The sequence below is a fragment of the Solea solea genome, chromosome 8 (genome assembly GCF_958295425.1).
Source record: "Solea solea chromosome 8, fSolSol10.1, whole genome shotgun sequence".
NCBI lineage: Eukaryota > Metazoa > Chordata > Actinopteri > Pleuronectiformes > Soleidae > Solea > Solea solea.
This window is the reverse complement of record NC_081141.1, coordinates 12029869-12053794: the sequence shown is the minus strand read 5'-3', so window position 1 is coordinate 12053794 and position 23926 is coordinate 12029869. Positions and strand designations below refer to the sequence as shown.

The 23926-nt window shown below is 40.5% G+C and overlaps 3 protein-coding genes across 3 annotated transcripts; 2 read left to right on the top strand and 1 right to left on the bottom strand.

The window, feature by feature from the left end:
• Positions 1-434: 434 nt before the first annotated feature.
• vsig10 (V-set and immunoglobulin domain containing 10) lies at positions 435-8342 on the top strand. The gene is made up of 9 exons (XM_058637180.1): positions 435-730; positions 832-1152; positions 2926-3231; positions 3814-4104; positions 5783-6067; positions 6356-6469; positions 6618-6630; positions 7192-7331; positions 7412-8342. Exons 1-9 carry the CDS (start codon positions 679-681, stop codon positions 7501-7503), a joined length of 1614 nt encoding a protein of 537 aa, XP_058493163.1. The 5' UTR covers positions 435-678; the 3' UTR covers positions 7504-8342.
• Positions 8343-8613: 271 nt separating this feature from the next.
• Positions 8614-18803, top strand: wsb2 (WD repeat and SOCS box containing 2). Its single transcript, XM_058636761.1, has 9 exons — positions 8614-8829; positions 9032-9200; positions 9886-10094; positions 10181-10312; positions 14099-14199; positions 14743-14939; positions 16080-16169; positions 16267-16383; positions 17264-18803. Exons 1-9 carry the CDS (start codon positions 8790-8792, stop codon positions 17475-17477), a joined length of 1269 nt encoding a protein of 422 aa, XP_058492744.1. The 5' UTR covers positions 8614-8789; the 3' UTR covers positions 17478-18803.
• Positions 18764-23749, bottom strand: rfc5 (replication factor C (activator 1) 5). The gene is made up of 11 exons (XM_058636762.1): positions 23579-23749; positions 22946-23010; positions 22369-22505; positions 22192-22271; positions 22019-22092; positions 21245-21404; positions 21037-21118; positions 20779-20908; positions 20418-20495; positions 19519-19573; positions 18764-19410 (listed from the first exon to the last, which is right to left on the bottom strand). The coding sequence occupies exons 1-11, from the start codon at positions 23623-23625 to the stop codon at positions 19311-19313; spliced, it is 1008 nt and encodes a 335-aa protein (XP_058492745.1). The 5' UTR covers positions 23626-23749; the 3' UTR covers positions 18764-19310.
• Between the last annotated feature and the right edge of the window lie 177 nt (positions 23750-23926).

Below are 23926 nucleotides of genomic sequence, written 5' to 3'. Positions count from 1 at the left end.
TACATGGAAACATGAGGCCGGCATTTTGAGATTTTCACACTCTGGGAGGCGTTTTCAAAAAACACTGTTTCAGGTCTCCTAAAACGCTGTCTCAGTGTGGACGGAACATCTCTCTGCCAAAAAAAAGGATGCGTGTTCACCTAAATCTGTTTCCGTGTGGACACTACTGTCCTTACCCAAATCCTAACCCTACCCCAGCCTAAAGTTAAAACATGTCTTCACCTTAAAATGTAGTACTTTACATTATGAGGACTTGCTCTTGTAATAATGTGGTGAATTAACAGTTTTAGGTCTCCACAACATTAGTAATACCTGGACCAAACACACACACACACACACACACACACACACACACACAGAGAGTGTTACTGTAGCTTTAAAAAGGTGAGGTTAGGGTGTGGTTTGTTCGTGGCATAGTTTCCGGATTAGCATGTTCTGTAAACAAAGCGCTACGAGGTTGAACGCGGTATCAAAGAAACTGAAGCAGGCACATCATGTCAGATTGGTCACGTCCTCTGACCGTGTCCTCGGTTCACTGTGGGTTATAATGGGAGGACTGGTGTCCACTGGGCTGCAGACAGACACGCGCGCGCGCACAACACACAGGTGGACTGGTCAGACAGGTTTTTGACTCTGAACGTCTTTTGTTCAGTCTGAAGGCGATGTAGAGAAGTTATCATGAAGACGGTCACGACTGCAGCGCTTCTGTATTTGTGCTTGTGTGCAACAGGTGAGTTTTTTGATTGTTGTCACAGACAAACAGGTGCGACAGGTGAGTGTAAAAAAATCACAGTTCAGAGATTTCTGCTTTTCTTTCTCTCCTTCTTAAAGTGGCAGTTTCGGACGACAGCGACACCGAAACGGCACTGACAGCAGCACCGGGCGACGTCGCTCTACTTCCGTGTTACACCGCCGGTAATGTGACACCGTCTCTAACGACGTGGTTGAAAGATGGAGAAGAAGTTATCAGAGGCGGCGACCCTTCTTCTGCCGCGACCCCCGCGTCTCCCGCAGCCCAGCGGCTCACGGTGCTGCGGGACGGCAGCCTAAACATCATGAAGGTGATCCGTGGAGATGAAGGCACCTACCTGTGCAGCTCCACATTACCTGGCAACAACACCTTCCACGCACGTGTCCTGCTTCAAGTCGCCAGTGAGTTCCACTATTCTTTATTAATGCAGCCAGGGCCGGCCCTATGCATTTCAGTGCCCCAGGCGACTGGTCAATTAGTCAAGAGTGAAGTTTAGAATAGAAGTATGGACACTGCAAGCAAAGTTTGCAAAAAAGTAAAAGTAATAAAAACACTTTCATTACAGATCATTTAAATGTGACACATCTGACACATCTTTGCTGTAAAGTCATCAATTGTGCATACATCAACATCTTGATTTATGCTAGTGTGTTCGATTGAAGTCACTCTTGAGACATTGTACGTCTCATGGTCGTCTTTATCAGCTTTAGTGTTGAGGAGCTCCTTTTTGCACTGGCAACTGTCACTTGAATAGTTACAGTGATTCTGAGGGTCACTCACACATTGGTTGTGGTGGCTTTTGACACGTGGGGAATTCTGCATTTTTAGAGGCAGCAGTTCCCTCCCATCCAGGTCTGAGTGTCCAGTGCAGCTCAGAGAATTGCTCTCAGTGTTTCACACTGCTGTATCAGCTCTGTCAAGGGCAGGCCAGAGACGTTAACACGTACCCCAAACTTGTGATGAAGTCATGAATTTTATTTATCTTGTCAGTCAAAGACAACACATACTATGTTTGGCTTTATTTTCCTCCTCCTCTTTCTCCATTTTCTCCCCTGTGCACCTATTCATTTGAAGAGAAATAACACATACTGCTTCTGTCATCGAAACTCGTCATCACTGTTTACTTTAGGTGTGCACTACACCGCATGGTATGGCATGACACACCTGCAAGTGCGCACTGTGCAAAGTGTGTATTTGTGTGTATATATGTATGTATATGTGTGTGTGTGTGTATATGTATATATATATATATATATATATATATATATACATATATATATATATATATATATATATATATGTGTATGTGTGTGTATATATATATATATATATATATATATATATACATACGTATATATATGTGTATATGTATGTATGTATGTATGTTTGTATGTATGTATGTGTGTGTGTGTGTGTGTGTGTGTATATATATATATATATATATATATATTATATGTATGTATGTGTGTATGTATATATACATAGTATTATTTTTTTCTTTGTGGTGGCTCCGTACGCGACCACCTTTATGGCGTCAGCACTGATTGCAGCATGTAAACCTGTGAACACAAACGGGTTCTTCAGGCTTTCCAAGCACATGGTAAACATGCATGTTGGGTCAGATTACTTGCAAATGTAGATTACCGCATGCACTTTGTATGGAAAAGTTATCACAATTTTTTTTTTGCTCCAGCAACTGAGAAATACAGAGAAAGTCCTTGTGTGATCAACCTTGTGTGAAGACAATTTGACAATGGTTGGAATTAGGGCTGAACAATTAATCGAAATTGTATCAAATCACAGGAGGCACAATATTTGTTAAAGCCAAAATGTCTGTCAAAATATCATTTTTGATTAATTATTGTCTTGACCTATATACATCTTATTCTGCAGACTGATCTTTGTTTCCTCACAGATCTGCACAACTATCACACAGTAATCATCATTTCAAATATGTTTTTCAAATGAAAATAAGAATAAGAAGACACAGCACCCGTGGCGACCCTTCCTGTCAAAATGATCGCAGTTAGATATATATTCAAAATCGATCAGCCTTGGTTTGAATGTAACAGACATTTGCTCATATTCACACACTACAGTTCACAGTATTTTTTTCTGAACTATTACAGATGAGATTATGCACAGTTGTAATACCCTGCACATGTTTATTTCAGGTAGTCCAGAAATTGCATCTATGTCCATTGGCCCAGCCACTGCTCTGTCCAACGGGACACTCATCGTCTACCAGGGCGCGACTGTCTTCTTCAACTGCTCCGGCTACTCCTACCCATCTCAGCGTCTGATCTGGGGCTTTTACGGAGCCTCGTTCACCAACATGTCACTCATTGGAACGCTTGGATCCTGGCTGGACTACAGGATAGAAGACATCCAGCCCAGTGCTCAGGGAGATTATCGCTGCAGCGCCCACAACACCGTCTCTCATCAGACCGTTGACAATAGCTCACAGCTGCTGGTTTACTGTGAGTACCATCATGAAGAAATGTGCTTCAGATTTTTTTTGCTTTTGTTAAAATTTGTGCTAATACAAATCACAAGGCTAATACAAAAATGATAACTTCCAGTACCTTAGTTTAAAATATTTATTGTTAAAATGTCCAAGAGCCTTCCTGTGTGTCCTCCCTGTATGCGTGTTGGTATGCTCTGATTTTGTCCTGCAGTCCACAATCATTAGCTTCATCATTAACTGGACACTATAAATTGACTGTAGGTGTGAATGTGAGAGTGAATGGTTGTTTGTCTCAGTGTTGGCGATCTGTCCTGGGTGCACCCCATCTTTGTCCGTGGAGCTGGGATTGACTCCAGCTCCACGCAACCTGAGGATAAAGTGGTAGACAATGAGTAAGACACTGTGTCCTGGCATAAACACGTTAAGTTAAAGCAATTCAATCAATTCTTGAGGTCAATTGTTTTGGAATTGACATTGTTCTTTGCCAACTGGGCTGACCGTCCTGGGTGATGGACTTAAATACATCCGATATTTAAGTAATCGTACATTTGTTTGTGTACTTTAAGTTCCTTACTGATGCTTTTGGCCTGACCAGATGCCCCGGACCGGCACCCAGAGTGTATGTGGACACCAGCTCAGGACCCATCCCATATCCATTTCAACTGCACCTGGTTTGGAGCATATCCCACCCCAACTCTGCTCTTGGGGGAAGACCGAGGCGAACAAGGAGCTCGCAGGAAGGAACACATTTATGCAACACAAGTGACGGACAGTCTGTCAGTGACTCTGAACCGTTCCCTGCTGTCCGCTGGCCAGACTGTGTGGTGCATGGGCCAGCACCTGACACTCGCTCCAGGGAAGGAGAAGTCGTGTTCCCTTACCCTCAGTAAGTTTGTTGTGGTGAAATGGGCCGTACGACAAGCGTGAGATGTGCAACCACTGAATTTTTTATGTACTTTCCACTTAAGAGGCCACTGAGCCACGGTGAGACTCTACAGTGTTCACTCAGTAATCTTAGTATGTTTTTTAGAGCCACGCTACAAGTTTATCACTGTTCAACAGGAGGTCAACAGGATTCTGACTCATGGTTTGACATTTAAAAGAAGTTGTAAAGTTCTGTTGATAATTGACCACAGACACCTCTTATCTGGTAGATGTTTGTTCAAATGAAAATGAAAGCTAGTGCCAATAACTGAGACACAAAACCATTAGTATGACTTGATACAAGCATTTCACTCCTAAAAAATCCCTTAAATCCCCTCTAGTCGGCGAGATCACTAGAATTTTAATTTTTTTGTTGACTTTCATCCTCAGGTTGTTAGTAATAATGTTTTGGGATGGAGGCTGTCTGTCCTGAGGTCCTCCCATCAGACAAACACAGACAGACTGGAGACAATCTCCTCAACTTTGAAAGGCTCCACCCACATTGACATGCAGTTTATTGTCTTTATTAATCTGTTTGCTAGATTGCTTTGCAGAATAGCTGTTGCCATTGCTGGAATATCAACATTCCCACTCAGGGGACATGAGTGGACATTATAGGCCACATTTCCTCATGGCAGTATGTGGAGCCTAGATAAGGTGCAGAAGTTATTTATCAATTATAGGCCACACTTCCTCATGGCAGTAAGTGGACCCTAGATGTTATTTATCAATTATATTCCCTGCCCCACCTTTATATAGCAAATATTTCAGAATGTCAAACTATGATTGTAATAATTAAAGTTGCTGTCCCTTGCTGCACTTGGCAGCCTTAGGTGATGAGGTGACCAAAGCACATCACATGATCAGTGCTCTAACTCACTGTGTAAACGGCATTGTAATGTCAAGACTTAAGTATTTATCAGCTTCTTGTTTGATTTCCATAATTATTATTATTATTATTATTATAATAATAATAATAATTATTATTATAATAATTTATATTATTATTATTATTATTATTATTATTATTATCATAATTAGCTTTGTTAATTCAAGTACCACCGTGTGCACACAATGGACACAAGTGTTGTGTTGCACAGTGGGTGAGTCACTCTGTGGTGACAGGTTAACATAGGACAGGATTGTGTAAAACTCTTGAGAAGTGTATCTGGGTTTTGTATTTGCTGATCACCGTTGTTTGACATTTTGCAAAGTACACATGATACGAGCACATTTTTAATCACTGTGCAGTTCATGAAAGGTTTCATGTTGATGTCCGTTAGGTCATCTTCTCTAACACATGCCCAAACGTCAGTTGATTCATCAAATAGTTGAGATAAGTTTTTTTGATTATCTTTTGCTAAATGTGTGTATTAGTTTTCAAGTTCTTCATTCTAAACTTTATCTTTACATCTGTGCTCTTTTGCTTTAGTGGATGCTGTTAGGCTGTGTTTGTTAACTTCTGTATATATAATATATTAATGAAATAAATAAATCACATGTCAAACCCTGTACCACTGGATGGCAGTTGGATTCTCATCGCAGTGTAAAATGAAAGCGAAGTGGACTCTTTGAACAAGTCATGTTTTAAGAAAGAAGCATCTGAACAGAATCTTGTGTTTCTCCCCTCACTCTTCCAGAGCTTCCGTACCCTGAAGGTCAGCCGATAGCCACGGCACTGGAGGGGACCAGCATAACACTAACCTGCTCCGAGTCCGTGTCCATGCCCCCTGCAAGAACCACATGGAGAAGGGGGCTGCAGCAGGAAAACATTGTTCCCGGGTCGAAGTATGTCCTGTCTGAGGAAGGCCCTGTCCTCAAGCTGACCATACTCAACATCAGCAAGGACGACGAAGGCGTCTACTTCTGCCGGAGCGAGAACACCCTTAACGTCACCGAGCTGGAAGTCTACCTCACTGTGAAAAGTGAGTGTGGGATGAGAGGAAATATTTCGGGAATTAAATCTTCTTTGGCATTTTATGGCGTTGTAAATGTTTATGTAAACAAGTGCAGACTGGTACATCGTGAGGAATGATGGATGATAAACAATGAGCTGAACCTTAAGTCCTGTACATATTAAACAGACAAGAGATTGAAACAAAAAGCCAGTCACTGCAGGTGTCGACTCCACCGCTGGAATGCTGATAAACCTGCTGCTCCTCCCTTTTCTCCGCCTCCTAATAATTTGGCGCTGTCCTGTTTTCTCTCCACAGCCTCCTCCACATACACAGGAGTGATCATCGGCATCTTTATAGCCGCTCTGATCGTGGGATCAACCGCCATCATCGCCAAAACCATTTTCTCCAACCGACATCGAATTTGCCTTGGTAACAGTCAAAGCTCAACTGATACAATTACCATTGCAAGCAACGTGACTTAAAATGTCATTTGAAATGTTAAAATCACAAAAAAGGTGTTTATCATACAAATCCACGGATACTGATGTCACAATTTCTGTTTATCCTGTTGTTTCAGGTGGTGGCTTTGGGTGAGTATCTCACATTAACTTATTCAGTTTACACAAGTGGGATTTAAACCACACACTTACATACTGCAACTCTGATTTCATTGTAATTATTTTGACATATAAATGTCTTATTTATAAAGTTAATTTCATAACAGCTACAGCTGTCCACAGTGTTTTACATTAATCCAATTACTTTATTATATTTTTATTTTGGTAGTTAATTGTTCATATTTCCTGCAAACATCTCATCAAATGACCTATTGACACTTTTCTTATATTACAACTGTATCACTGAGGAGATAAAAGGAAGTGTGTGTCTGTGTGTATATACAGTATATCCCATTTGAGCTAATTTAAAGTGGACTCTTGTGGAGTCTCATGTGCATGTGACCATTGTCACTGTTTGAATCCATACACAGTGTTAATTCACTGCTTTCTTGAAACATCCCGGACCTTCTTAGAATTTGGACACAGGCATTGTTGAGGCAGCATAAAAATAATCCCTATCAAGATGTGAAGATGTGTAGTAGAGTCCCATAATTTGTGGTTATGTAGCCCATAATCGTGTGTCGTGCTCTCTAGGCAAGTGGAGGACAGAGGAGATGTGCTGGATCTGGTGGAATCCGATGATGAGCAGATCTTTCAAGATGCCGTTCCCCGGCTTCCCCCAATAACCAACGGAAATCACACGACACTCGTCCAGATACACCGGATCCCATCGAGTACGACTTCTTCATCTTAAATTTAAATGTTTGTGGTTTCTTGCTGATGTATGTTTGGTAATGTAAAACGTGTTTTTTAGGTGACCATGAAGATGCAAGTGGTGACACAAGCCCACACAAGCAGGAAGATACTGTACAAAAAGAAGAGCCAGTGGAACTTGTAACATTTTAGGCTATTAGGGTTTTTTTTATATTATTTTAATTTTGGGGTAAAAAACATTTACTCCCAATGACGGTGTGAACAGAACCAGAAGATGTGTAAAAAAAAAAAAAAATGTTTTTTGTTTTTTTAATGGGGTTGTGACTATTTTAAATTTTATGTCGGTTTTTTTTTCTTGTACAGCAATTTGAATATGTTGCTTTGTTACTTAATGCAGCAAGTGAAGTTGTTCAATAAAAGATGTGATCGTTGCTGTTTATTGGTTAGTGGTGACATGGTGGACCGTCCGCTAACTTACACCTGATTCATACATAGATCTACATCCGTCTCCACCCCTGTAACTATGACATATGTCAGTTTGACACTCATCATCGTGTCTAAGAATCCAACTTTTCTCACCTAAATTAAATGACTTTAATCAAGGTAATCCATTGATAGTGTTCCTTATGTTTCAATAGTTACATATATAATCAGTCCGAATGTATACAGCTATACTTTGAAGTGAAGTCAAAGATAGTGTTTCCATTAATTTTTTGTTGCATTTAACATACAAAGATAAGTCGGTGAGTTGTTAATTTAGAAAAATGTTAAAAGGAGAAAAAAATCCAGCCAAATTATTAGTTTGGATGTAATTCATCTATGTTTGTAAAGGCAGTGGGACTGAGACATTCACTATTATGGTACCTTACATAAATGAATAGTCTTTATATGTCTTTGTTATCTTTTCCCTGACCATGTTTTTCTTTTGTTTGACAAAGTTGTTGAATAATTCTGTGTATACACCATGTCTGGCCTTATATTTGATTGTATGTGTCAGAAGAGTTAATGCAATAAATAATTTAAATTATGAATTACAATTGTCTGTGGTCTAAACATACTGACATGATATTTTGGAGCAGAACATCATTTAAAAATATATTTTTTTGTGTGTGTAACAGCAACAATGTAAAACATGTCATGATATTAAAGTATATGACACAACTCCACAAGCTTTATTAAAAAAAAGAAGAGGGGGACGTGGTTTATGGCTGTTCATTACATAATGAGAGGAGCACGTGACTTGAGTGTGAAGCGCAGCGGCCAATGATACAGAGGGACTTTACTTCAGGAAATCAGCTGGACATTTTTCTCCCACACTTGTCTCAGACGGAGGTAAACAACGCGTCCCTGCGGTCTGTCCCGGGTCTCTCTGTAGAATAGATGGACACTAACAGCCAGACACGGAGGACGAAGACAGGAAGTCAGCGGTAAAGCGAATAATGTGACAAAAAAAGGGAAAAACAAACAAACAAAACAGGATGTGCTCCACGGAAAACAACGCGGAGCTGCTGCGGTCATGTAAGTGACTTGAATATGTTGTTGTCATCGCAACTGTGCGTAACCAAGTGGTGCTGTATGTGTGTGTGTGTGTGTGTGTGAGAGAGAGAGAGAGAGAGAGAGACAGCTTGTTACATCTACGAGCTGTCAGTAAATGATGCATCTGTGAGACGTTCAACTGACTCTGACGCCGCCGCCTCTCCGTCCTCCCTCCCTCCCCCAGCGTCCGACCCCGCTCTTCTCCTGGAGCTGAAGACCAGGCGGCCTCCGTCATTGGTGGGCCGGGCGGGCTGTGAGACCTGGAGCGTGGACTTCTCTCCGGACGGAGCCTGGTTCGCGTGGTCGATGGGACACGGCATCGTGTGGGTTGTCGCCTGGCCTCTCGATTCCGAGTAGGTTTGACTCTACCTGTGCTGTTAATCCACGTATGATGCGTTCACGTGCCACCGGCGATTCCACGACTGCCAAACTTTCTTATCTGGGTACCGACTTTATTTAAAGAAGACCAACCACTGCGACCCAGTTCAACCATATAAACCATGACAAGAGCTAATGTATACATAATATAACATATATTACATAATTGAATATGATTGTATTTACTTCCACGTTAAATTCAGTTTAATTTGAAATAATTGAACTGTTCCCAGGGGGCAATTCGAGGGCTCATAGAGCAGACATAGAACAAACTTAACACAGTTGAGAAGTGAAAAAACATTTAGCACATTTAAGTGCATAATAGAAATAAATACAAGTGTAACTATACATTCATGTACACATATACAGTACATTGATTATTTAAACACACACAATACACATACACGTTTTTGTAATGGGACATTTTGGTACTTAAAATCATCCACATTAGCACAAAAGAAAATACTCAAGCCCATCGTGTTAGGGGAAAGTAAAAAAATTGACTCGGATCAATTGGGTTTTATTAGATCAAAATTACAATAATTGTGACGAGAAAATTCTGACTTATGGAGCTGTGATTAATACTTTTCCATCCATGCATAATGCACTCTTTCACTCCTGCTTCACATTGCTTCCATGTGGATCTTCTCTCACCCACAGAGACAGTCAGAGTGGAGAGATTGACCGTGAAGACAAGAGCTTCAGTTGTGGTCACCCAGTGTGGGGCCTCGCTTTTGGACCAAGACCCCCAAAATCCAAGTCAGTCACTGCTGCACAGCCACATAATGCAAAAACAAAAGGGAACCACAGCCTGCTCCTGGCCACAGGCTTAGAGAATGGAGTAATCAAAATCTGGAATGTCTTATCAGGTGAGATTTGCTGCCGTGGATGTTGTTGTTGTTGTTGTTGTTGTCTGCTGTTTTCAGATATTAAAGGGCTTTTCATTCACTTTTAGGTTATGCTGTATTTGACCTCCATGGCCACGAAGGAGTCGTCAGGGACCTGGTTTTCCCCCAGAATGGGACACTCACCCTTGTGTCCTCCTCTCGAGACAAAACCTTGAGGGTTTGGGACCTTGCTCACAAAGGTATGTGCAGGTTGTGTTGTGTTTGGGGACAACTGATGAAAAAGATGCTAATTATTGGTGCTTTTCAGAGCTGATATTCACATAAATCCTGAGTGATTTGATCACAAGAGCACAGCACCAAGTACTATTGTTTTCTCTGGTATTGACATGTGTCTTGCCATCTCCCTTTCTTGCCATAACAAATTGACTGTCTGCTCACACGTCAGAGACGGCGCTGAAGTTTTCCACATTAAGCCAATTTCACTTCTGTTGTTTTGTTTTGTCCAACCCCTAACTCATTAGAACGCACTCACAAAGTCACTCAATGACCTTCAATCTGAAGCTGATCTTATCACTAATATGGACAGTTGTATTTTATTTTGAGGATATTTTATTCTCCACAAGGATATGCTCTCCATATGTTGGTGTTGTCCCCTTCATCCACATACACAGCTTTTCTTCTGAGGACATTGCATTGACTTCCATTCATTTGGACAACCTAAATAAAATATAATCCCTAACCTTAACCATAACCAGGTATTGCCTATTCCTAATCATAACCTAACCACAGTTCATATCTTAGCCTTACCCTTAACACGTTCCTCACAAATGAGGTCTTGCCTCAGTAGAACCAGGTTTACATCTGTCCAGAGTGTACCCTGCCTTTCGCCCTATGTCATCTAAGATTGGCACAGCGCCCCCCCGCGACCCTCATACGGTAGAACATGAGTGAGTGAGTAAGAACCAGGCTCAGATCCCAATGAGGACTTCCGGTCTTGAACTTGTTCTTGGTATTTGTGAGCAGGTCTGCTGGAACTCACACACGCACAACCCATTGCTCAAAGAATAGAAGGCAACACAGATGAGGTGAGCTCTGGGATGGAATGTGAGTAGGCGGACTCTCATTTTGCTATGAATGGAATTGCGGCCATGTACACACAAGGAGAAGTGCTAAGCTACTCTCTGAAAATGACAGGCACCTGGGGAGTACAGGCATTGGCCCAAAGCACTGCTCAAGCTGCTGTAACATTATAGGATTTGAATAATTTGAAAAAAATCATGTGATGACGGGTGTTAATATTGTGGGGGTGGCTACAAATAATGTCGCTTTTCCTTTATACAGTTCGAGCATTACTCAGGTCAACTCGGCTCTACTCACTCTTGTTGTTTTGCCATTAGGGATAGTACCTGGTACTTGGTCCTTTTCGTACCTGCTCTGACAAGGTTCCAAGCGAGGTGAGCCGATACTAAACTGTGACATCGACAGAGAGTGTCATTAGTGGAAGAGCCATGAGCCCTACATCTAACATAAGAATCAAACCGAACAAGGCAATCAGAGATGGCAGACACACAGTGTCTGACTCCAAATCAGAAGGTTGTGCGTTAAAAGCCACGTCAGGGTCAATTCTAAAAAAAAAAAGTTATTCTGAATTCTAACAAGCCTCTGTTGCTCATATTGCAAGCAAGTGCGGAAGTACACACACACACACACACACACACAGACAGAGCCACCAAAAACAAGACTTCACTCCCACTCCCTGGGATGAAGTAACAATGCCGAACTGTAGATCAGTTGATCTCCAAAATTTAGCAAGGAAATATCTAAAATCCCAATTTAACATAGAGACTCCACTCAAATACTGAACGATTCGTTGAACATATCTTTTTAATGAGTCACTAACAATAACTGCTTAGCCCTGCTTAGACACCACAGCAGTTTTGCGCAACTGTGCTATGATGACAGCCTCCCACGTTAAGGAGGTACTATAATGTAATGGAAGATAAGATAAGATAGTTAGAATGTACATTATAGACAGTTTCCAGGATATATACAGTATGGGCTTGATATTTACAGTATAAACACAGATTGAACATGAGATATAATATATGTATATCGCACTTAAAAATGTGTAAAATCACAGTATTGCGCGTGGGATGAATAGCCTAGTAATGTAATGTGTGGTCTACTGAGAGCAGTGCTTCATACCAAGTAGAGTCGAATCGAGTAGAGCTGAGCAGTGCTAGATCCATCTAATGGAAAAGCGTCTTTACTAAGCACCGTACATTTAAGATCAGATCACTCAGGATGGATGTTAATACTGGGTCTGAGCAAGGTCAAGATCATTTCAAGTGGCGTTTGCAGACAGTTTTTACTTATGTTTTTACTCTCTACAGTTTGATGGGTGAATAGTTTTAGGAAATACTTTCGTTTACATTCCAGGCTGGTTCTTTATTTCTGAAGATGCATTCTGTTATGAGATATCATCTGTTTTGATGGCGTGTTTTTGTCAGTTGTACATGCCTGTACATGTAGTAGCTCATCACAAACCTTGTGATATTAATCGTTTTGCACAGTGCATTGAAGTAGCCTACATTTCCTAAAACGTAATGTATTAATGTCGTGTATTTTTGTTTGAACTTCCCACCCCAGAGCTTGTGTTTCAAATATTTTCTTGTCTAATGTTGTCTTTGGGCTGTAAAAAAAAATGGTGGGTTCAAAGACACTCATAAAAAATATTTTTAAGCAACCTTGAGGGAACACTTTTTGTATTCAGTCATTTTAAAAACAAAATGCAAAATTCGGTTTATTAGCAGAAATTAAATGCACCACTCATAAGTGTATGTGTTTAACTAAGTAAAAGCTAGTTAGATTTTTGTTGCCTTCGTATAAGCCTTTAATAATGTATTGTTATGGCAAGGGCGGCCATCTTGCACTGGTATGTCTGTACAGTGGCCCAAACAGCCACAATATTTTAAATCAGATGTGCATATGAATAAAACAACAACCTTTCTGGTATGCAAATGTTCTATAACTATGATGCGCTTGGGAAGGGGAGGGGTGAGTGGATGATTCCTTTGTGTTTTCATTAGGTGTGAGTCAGTACGTATACATGCACAGTTTAATCGCGCTAAGGCCGTAGTCCGAGTATACTGTACATTCGGAGGAGAACAATTTGTTGGCCATGTATGTCTGATTCCGCCTCCGTAGGTGGCGCTGTATCTCTCTATAAGTTGACTTTTATGTCACAGAAAAATAAACAGCGGATGGTGAGATGGACCGTGCTGTATGTTTCTTACCTGCTGTACCCGTCTCTTTGTCAGTGCAAAAGTGGGTCTTCTCCGTAGCTTTTACTCTCACGGACGCAACTGTGTTTGTTCTTTTATACGTCGTCGCCTTCTACGTCCGGGTCAAAGACCGGGAAGGAAATTCTGGCGCATGCACAGAGCACAAAGTCTGACTCCAGTCTGACTAAGCGTTTTCATGCAGGAGTAATCGGACTATAAATCGCATTATCCAGGTATGTTAGTCCGACTGAGACTACCTTGATTTTAGTTGGACTACCGTGTTGACATGACTTTAAGAAAAAAAGACTAAAATCAGACTTTTAACATGCATGTAAACAATTCTTACACACTGAACCTTAAATACTAGTGATATGTGAAATAAAGATTATAAAAAAACCAGTAATAATTATACTACTACTACTACTAATAATAACAACAATAATAATAATAATAATTATATTAACAGTAGTAGTAGTAGATTACCAAGGCCATTTTTCAGAGAGAGAGAGAGAGAGTTACTGGTAAGTGTTATGCCCTCAGAGAGTAAATACACATTTTGGCATCACATACCTGTTCTCTGTTCAAGGCTCTGCAAACTGCACTGATAATAACGTCTCACCATGTAGTCAGGCTGGACCACACCTTCTGTTTAAATAGAAAAGCAGACACATGTTCAAGTTGATCACGCACAGCACTGCCTAACAGTTTATTCATGTCTTTATTACTCTTTCTTTTATTCAGGTAAAAAGGTGCAGGTGCTTTCTGGCCACAAAGACTGGATCAGCTGCTGCTGTGTGTCGTCAGACTGCAGCATGATTGCGTCTGTTGGACGATTTGACAGAGTGAGTGAGATGGGGATTTTAAAAGTTATGAAACGCATCCGGTCCTACGTGAACGAGTGACAAGGTTTTATTTGTTTGTCTTGTGCAAGGGTTCAAACTCCATGTTGTCTGAAACTAAGACAGGAAGTCTTTACAGTGTCTGCATTTTCTGCAGCACTTTTGTGTCATATCGGGTATTTTAATGACACAGTTCATCAGTTACCATCTTTGTGTATAAAATGTAAAAACACAGCATTTCAGAGAGAAGAAGCGTGTTTATTTTTCAGTGACCCTCTCCCTCTAAATGGTTTTCCTCTCTCTACTTATGTAAATATTTAAAGTGATACTTAGCTTTTACGAGATTCCGTTGACATGATATCACATAGTATTGTACCAGACATTGTCACATTTTAATATGGCTTGTTTCTCTCTGCTAAAGTTTTATCGAGTCGGTATGTTACTATAAATCAAATCAATGCGTTTTTTCCAGCATTGCAGCTTTTGCAAAATGTTAGATTTAACTTTGATCAAGTCTCTTTCCCATAATTATTTAACCTCCATCAGATGGTGTGTCTGTGGAGTCTACGGTCCTATACGTTCATCAGAAACCTGACTGGAGGGACACGGAAGACCGTATACCTACTGTCTTCTTGTGACTTCTCCCCTGACGGCGCTTTGCTCGCCACAGCAGCGTTCAGCGGCTCCAGCTGGTGGATCGACCTCTGGGACCCGTATACAGCAGAGAAGCTGACCACTCTGGTGTGAGTGTACACCCAGTTTTCACTCTCCATATGTTTTTGGCACAGCAAACTCCACTAAGTGGCCCTTGATTACACCTTAGTCCACTTATTGACCCACATAAAACAAAAATCACTCTTATAGGTAAACAGTTTCAAGTGTAAAACGTTGTTTTCTAGTTTTCACCAGGACATAAACACTATCAACGTCAGTAGAGTCATATTCACCAATGGCTTACATTTTGCTTAATTTTGCTCTTAAGATTAAAAAAAACAGAATGTGTCAGATGCTGTAAATGCAGAAGGCGGATGTGGGTAGTCGTTGTCGCCTACAAGGTTAGTGAATGGTTATACCTTGTGAGAGGGTTGTTTGTCAAATTGGATTTGTATGTATAGAAGCCATTTTCTGTGCGCACTGACGCTGTGTGGCGCAGAGATCCAGCAGGACAACGTGTGGTAATCCATTCATCATCTGACTATTCCATCTGTCTCATCCTCATCCTCACGCTCAGACAAAATCAGACTATTGTGCGTCATTGCGCGTTGTGATTACATTATTTTTATTCCCTTCCCATCTGATTGAATCTGAGTGGCTTCAGTTGTGGCAATTAAACTGATCGACAGTCTTGATGACAATAATAATATTAATAATAATAATAAAGATAATAATAGTACGTTTGAATGGAGAAGCCCGTTATCTAATCAATTTTACAACATTCTTCATAATAAAAAAAGCTTTTAGAATGCAGGAATGAAATCAGACTCAAAACTTGAAAATATCATTAGAAACACAATATAATAATTTATAATCTGGATCTGTGTAATCTCTTCTTCCTTTTTACCTTATTACTTTATACCACATAAGTATTGAACAATTACAGCATTTATTTATAATATCTTGCAATAAAATATATCTTGTATTCATTTTTATGTGCGTACACATTGGTCAGAGTAGAAATCTGACGTACGCCTTCTTTTATGCATATGCAAGCTTTATAAATGAGGCCCCTGGTGTTCTGTGGCTTATCCAGCCCGTATGTGTTTCACATTTTTTGTTTACTCTTCGTATGAGGATGTCAAATTTAACACATCAACACAACGATTTGCTGGCTGTAGCTTTGCACATCGTCCTGATAAACTCGGGCGTGTTTATTTCATACACAGCGACTACTTTGACAACCATGGGCAAAACCAAATCTCAGCAATACAGTTCTCCCCCAACGGTTTGCACTTGGCGATCGTGACTGACGGCAGGTGAGTTGTTTATCAGTTTCATCCCAGAAATCTTGTCAAGTAGATGTTCCACACGCACGTGATGGAATGATTTCATGCTGGCATGTTGTGTTTGCAGAGCTCTGCGGATCTGGACGCCAGGACAGAAAGGGATGGTGATGCAGACGAAAGCAGACCAAGACGCCAATGGACTCTGCTGCAACTACCATCCACAGGGTGGGGTGGTTGCCACAGGGTAAACATGTTGTCTCCCACACTAAATGCAACACCAATTTTAACTAGAAATGACTGCCTTACAATCACTTTTGAGGAGTTACTGACTTAAAATAGTGAGAATGGAGCGTCTTTCATTCACACTCAGCACCTGAACTTCAGTCCATGCAAGTTTGGTGAGTGGGTGGGAACTCACGATCATTATTGCAACATAATCAAATCACCAAATAGCATTGAAAGAAGTCATGGGCAAGGACAAGTGTGTCAGCCCCCCGCGACCCTCATGTGGAGGATAAAGCAGTTGAAAATGGATGGATGGATGTGAAAAATAAGTATCTGTATTCAATTTCTGCCATTTTTCTAAATATAAACAAATAGAGCTGACGTGTATGATCACATTGTAACATTTAAGTCATATTCTTCATTTAGTTTTTAATTGATACGTTGTACAACATCCTTATATGTGTCGTTTACAAACCAAAGCTATTTAGTTTACTATCAGAGAGAAGCAGAGAAATCTGAAATATTCACATCTAAGAGGTTTTATTGACACCCAAGCACCCAAGTTAGTTACTAGTCGATTCTTACAGCCCTAACCTCTAACAAAACAATTGAAAACAGAATTTTACAATATTGTTTATATTGTTAGGTAGCATGTGGTTTATCAGTAACTTTTCAAATATTGCCTCAGCTGCTTTCAGTGCTTCTTCAAATAAAACTCTTAATCTTAAACAGGTTAGATTTCTAAGACGCTGTAACCTCCTGTGTTTAAATGTGATGTTTTCAGGGTAAACTAGATAGTGTTTTCTGGTTGGTTTTCATTTACAGTGCATCAGGTTCTCTCAGACACTGTGTTAAGACTGAACATCCCCCCCCCCCCCCCCCCCCAACCTAACCCACAGAACCAGAGATGGTCATGTCAGGTTCTGGAGGGCTCCCAGGACGGTGCCCAGCCTGTGCCACCTCTGCCGCTCCATCCTGCGACACTCGGTCTCTACGTACCAACTGGAGCCGCTGCCCCTCCCCAAAAGGATCATGGAATACCTCACATACAGAAACATCCCTGAATGCCTCAAGACCTGCTGCTCCAACGGGGAAGAGGAGTGGGAAGATTAAATGAACATTTAAAAAAAAAAAAAACTGGAAATGACATACCACTAATAATATGCCTCTGTTTACTGTTTTTTTTTATTTAGAGGCCGTTCACATGCAGCAGCTAAAACACGTGGAAGAAGCTCGGGTGGTGTTTAACCAGAGGGCCACGCTGCTTTCATACTTGGCTTGTCATTCCAAAACTAAGTGTATTCCCCCCTAGATTGGTTCTAATGGGCTTGTGTGAACCCAACAATCGCATGCAGCTCTGGCACAAATCAACCAGGCTTATATGATGTGTCTTCGGAATGCAGATTTTCCGGTGATTAAATCATTATATGCTTATATCCAGAAGACGTCTTCTCCTTCAGAGGTGTCTGGATGCAGCATCTATGCGTCTTCTTATCATCATCAGATATATGGCATTGTTTTCTCTGTGCAGCCTAGTTGTATATCACCATCCAGAGAACGGCAGTAAATGCTATTACCCACAATCCCTGGCGGTAATCCATTTGCGATACAGGACTCTGAGGGATTCTCTCTCACACAAAATTCCGACCAATCACAAAACTGTTGAAGGAATCAGACGTGTATGTAACTAATTAATTGTAACACATTATTCCCTGAATCTGAACAAATTACAGATATGAAGGGACCCTAAGTAACCAACTTTATTGTCATTTATTACTGAAATTCATTTTGCAGTGCATAGGACAACATACCCACGCAGCTCACTGGGTGACCACACTTGCTGCAGCCTCACTGGGTTAATTAACACATTAAATAAATACAAATAATAATAATTAATCCTCTTCCTTCACCGTCTGAGCTTCAGGGGTTTGATCTGGATGATTGAGGCTCAGGGATTATGAGTGAACAGACCTGTTCTTCCATGTATTGAAAGACTTATTGAAAGCTCTTGCTGCACTCATGTTGGAGTGAAATATCACAACACATGCACCACTCTTGTTTTTGTGCACATCTGACATGCATTTGCACATCTTTTTAAATAAAATAATGATAATAACTGTATCTGCACTGTATGTGAACGGCTTTCACGGCTCGGTTTTGCACACAGTGCAGCTCTTAATGCTAAGTTAAAATGCAACATTCCTGCACTAAGGTTTTCATTTAAAGCACTACTACTGTAAGACGATGCATTAACTATGTTCATATGCTGACTTGAATATCAATTTTATACTATTAATTTATTCTGTACGTAACATGTATTTCTAAATCCTATGTTTATCTTTAAACAACACCCATCCTGCTTCTGTACCTTCACATATTAATGTAAAAAAACACATCAATTATAGGAAATTGTTTTATTAAAATTTATGCAAACATTTACATGTGAGATTTTTTTTTCCCACCAAAGATACATGAGTAACTTATTCTACACCGATGATGAGATTTTCCTTATTCCCACAGGAGCTGGTTTCCATTTGACTCGGATAACTGTCTGCTGCACTGTTTATTCAGAGTGTGGGTCAGTGCGAGGCAGTGGAGACATCCTCAGAACATCTGTTTTCTTCAAAAAACAAATGGGCAATTTCACCTATTTATTATTATTATTGGTGAAATTACCTGAAATCTACCTGTCCTCGGCTCTTCACGGCATCATTGTAATCCACAACCACAGGGAGAAAAACAAAGTGAACACTATACAAGGACATTAACAGAAGCAAGACTATGGCTGTTAAAAAGCCTTCAGTTACATTTGAGAGCAGGATAGAAGAGAAAGAATTTTGCCTTAGTTCTAGATCTTAAAAGCGTAACTGGCTGTTCATGAGTCTTTGAACTCTTTCTCTTCACGTGTCTCTGGTTGTGTGTGTGGTAAAGCAGCAACTGTGTCGTCTAGGAGGCCTCACTGACCACCATGTCTCTCACAGCCTGGAAAGCTGCGACCATGGCGCTCAGCTGGATCTTCTCATCGGTTCCAGAGGCCAGTCGGTGTCTGAAGAGACGACACGTGATCAGTCAAAAAAAACTTCCAATCATCTGCATGCTTTATTGATATTAATTGATTTCATTTATGAGAGGAAGCATAAACTGTCCCACTTACTCTATGTCAGCCAACTTGATGAGCAGACCAATCCGAATAGCTGGAGGAAAGTCCACTTCAAGAGGGTAAAAGAAGAAAAGAAAAATGAATGACACCATCAATATAAGCTTGTACAAGGATTGAGTAGTTCTGTTGTGAAGCGATGCATCAGTCAACACATAAACCACCCACTCCTCATTAGGGGTGCAACGGATCAAAAAACTGACGGATCGGATCGTTCCGCGGATCAGAGTCACGGATTGGATCATTTTTCGGATCAGCAAAAAAAGGTCGTAACGTGGCTCAAGCACTTTCAGCATGTGTTTAAAACCCTCGTTTTGCACAACATAATGTAGCCTCATGTCTGCACCTATAAACACACCGATAGTGTTTGTGATGTCTGATTGTGCAACAAGGGGCTGCTTAAATGCCGCGGTGATAAGCGGTTGTTGAGCAGCCTTCGTTTTCACTCCTGTCAGTGAAACACCAGGGTGATGTCGCTTCAAATGCGTGTCCATGCTTGATGTGTTTCCACTGTCATGTGGTTTTCTTGTGCCACAGTGCCGACACACTGTCACGGTGTTATCCACTAACCTCTTTCCTTCATCATTATATTTGACAGGGAATTCAAAATGCTCCAATACAAGGGATTTAAATGACGCGGGGCGTTCAAGCTCCTCCGTTCCTCCGCTCGCGATGACCACGCTGTGTGTGCACAACTTTTTTTTTTTCATAAATCAATCCGCGGATTACGTGTGTGCCGAACCGAAGATATTGATCCGAACGGATCACGGATCAATTTTTTTTTTTTAAAGCAACACAATGTAGGATTTCAGCCTTGATGTTACATCAAGTTAGAACAGGGTGAATCTCCAGCGTATATAAAGTTTATATCATGATGTGATTTACTGTGGCCTCACCTCGATGTATGAGTAAATGAACCTCGGTGAGGATGTCATGCAGGGCCAAACCTTTCAAAGTCTTCAGCTGAAGGATTTCTATCAGCACAGCGTTAAAGAAACAACTAGTTTAACATGAACCGTTACGGCCTATTTAACACCAACCTGTAAAAGAAATACATTACATATATGCAATTTAAAGATATATATATATATATATATATATATATATATATATATATATATATATATATATATATATATATATATAGCCTTCTGTGTCAATTGTAACATCACTAAAAACAGTTTCACAAGCTGTAAGAAGTGAATAGGGAACACAGTAATGCCCGTTCTCAAAGAGACTGAGCACAGTGAAGGATACGCTTATACGCTGAAGTGAAGTCTTTGTTGAGAGACCAGTCAAGGATGTTGGCGATATCTGAGCGGAGCGGGTGACCTGTGCAGGTGTAAACTGTGTCCTCTGTGACTTTCCCATACGCCATACTGGTGCTCTGAAACCACAGGGTAGGTAGATGTACAGTCAGCCAACATTACCTGACGCTATATAATAACCTGCAACGCTTTAAAACACTCGTCAGGAAACTAACAAAAGGAGCAGTGGCGACAATGAGTAGTGTACCTGCAGTATGTTGAGAGATCTTCTCATATCGCCTGATGATAAAGTCACAATGGCCTTCATTCCATCTGGAGATACATCAATACTACAACAAGAAATAGTCACTCTTTAAAAATCTGCCTCCAAATTAAATACTAGGTTTAAGTTAATTAATTAAATTACTGTTCTGGGAGTAACATATAACATATCAAAACCATTAGACACAACACACCTCTCCTGTTGGACTACGTGCTCCAGGCGCGGGATCATCTGGTCCGGGTTCAACGGGCCAAAGCGAAACCTGGTGCAGCGAGACTGCAGTGCAGGAATGATCTTGGACAGGTAGTTACAGATGAGACAGAAGCGAGTGTTTTCTGTGAACTTCTCAATCACTGAGAGGGAGAGAGAGAGAGAGAGAGAGAGAGGAAAGGGAAAAGAAGGGAAAACAGAAAAATATACTTAGCTGAACAAATGGAAGGGTCTTCAAAATACTTTACAACTGCTGTTGTTTAAATTCTTGCACGATTTCAAGGAGCTATGGGAACCCTGTCCTTAATGCCACACTGCTATGTTACTTTGTTGAGAAACTGCAAATAATTATTATATACATGTGTACTACATATTATAAACTGAGCATCTTAAATCCATAAAGTGGCAATTAAAAAGTATAACTCTGTCAGAAAAGCATGCAATTAATAATAGTAAAAAATAATGGGTTATATTTAATAACAACTATAATATCTGCAACATGAAATGTGGTCTAGTTGTTCAGTGTGTTATTATTTATAATTCACTCACTGGCAGTAATAATCTGGCGTCAGGCATCTACAGTCACGAGCCACACAAATTGTATTGTATTCACTGTATTTCGCAAACACACAATATAGCTACTGTTTATTTGAATAACAAGCAGAGAGCCTGTAATTCACCAGCAGCCAACTTCTCTAGCTGCTCACTGAGCCGTGTGGCTCACAGTGGGCGATGCTCGGCCGAGCAGATGGCTTACCTCGACGTAAGGCATTCTGGGCATCCTGGGTCATGGCATCAGCCTCGTCCAGTATCACCAACTTGAAGCCCCTCCTGGAGGACAAGAGGGACAGTCAAAAAGACATCAGTAAACCCTTTGTGTTTACGTGTTGCAGATAAAAGAGTGTTAAGATTGTGTATTTTCAGTTTTACTTGAAGATTGTCCGGGTGCTGGCAAAACTCAGAACGGGGCCTCGTACGACATCAATACCTCGGTCATCTGATGCGTTAAGCTGCAAAATAATAGATCAGATATGTGTTATCTGTTCGAGAACCAAGAGGAAGAAGTGAGGATGAATTAAAAGGTTGACTCGAGGAATAGTATCATACCTCTAACACCATAGAGTTGAACTCCTTGTCTTTGTAAAGCTGCCTGGCACAAGCGAGGATGGTAGAGGTCTTTCCTGTTCCAGGGGGACCATAGAACAAAAGATGAGGAAGTTTGTCCTCGCTGATGAACCGCTGGACTGAGGAGAAGAAAAGCAACATTTTAAATAATGGCATCAAATCTGAATAGGACAGGGTTGCTTTAACAGCTTTCTTATGACAGATAGAACAGAATGTTATCCATCCAGGAGTTAATAATACAAATATAAAATACAGTTTGTTTTTTTATTTCATTTACTATTTGAAAGTTTCAAACCATGATCAATCATGATGGACTACCTATCACTAAGGATGATATACAGTGCTTAACAAACTTATTAGACCACCACCCAAAGCCACAGCTGCCCTAAATGAACAGCATTGGTAATTATTATTTAATTTTTTTATCATTTGTTACTTGCCAAATAAGTAAGAATAACATTTTTAGTTTTAAACACGTTTTTGAAAGATTTCTAAAATATGTATGTTTTCTAATACATGTGTTAAGCATTGCATTTATTTTGACTGTCCATATACTTACTGGTGCTAAGAATATCTTTGTGTGAGATTAGATCATCCAGTGTCTGTGGCCTGTACTTTTCAACCCTGGAATATGGAGCAGAAAACACACCAATCAATACTGTTATCATTAACAAACACAGGGCATTAATAAGTAGCTGTAGTCGTGTAAAATGTACTGGTGTAAACGGACTTCATTCAATTTAATCTATATTATAACATCTCACTGATGGAAGAGGAAAAATATACATTATACTTTGCCCAGTGTTATCTAGTTTAAATGATTGAGTGCCACTGTTCAATTCGGCACATATAGTTTGGCACTATGTGCTAATATAATAAACACATTAACAACAGACGCTGCAGTAACTGGTTCGAGCAGAGGCAGCAAAGCGAAACTCGACGCATTATTTGGTCGTCATGTGAGCCGAATGAAAGCCAAGGTCCAGTGACTTTAGATCGCATATTCATTTCACAGGGGTGAGTAAGATAATATGAATTATTGGTTATTATCAGAGAAGTAAACCTGCACACAGACGAGACACTGGCGTTCTGGTCTTAGTGACTATCCACAGTATAGAGGTTAGCTACCAAACTAGCTAGCTAGCAGTGAAAAGTACAACTCTCCTGACATGGACGATGACTTTAAACTCACCAGGGAAGATTTCGCGTCTGTAGCGACGCTTTGTTTATGGACGTCATGTTTCCCGTTAACAGTGAGTGTGGCTCAAAGTTGGGATAATAAGAATACTTGTTGCACGCACTTCCTCTCTACACTTGCTGCTGCTGCCTGCAGTGTTTGGCGCGCTCCACAACAAAACGTGGCGTAACGTCACGGCGCACAGCCAATCACACAACTCCATCCACCCCTTCATGGGCGGGGCCTCGGTGACATGAGCTTCCCTGTAAAATAGTACATTTCTGGAACGAATACAATATTTCATACACCTGGAAACATTAAATATCATGTACATTATGTGCAATCATGTATATATATATTCAT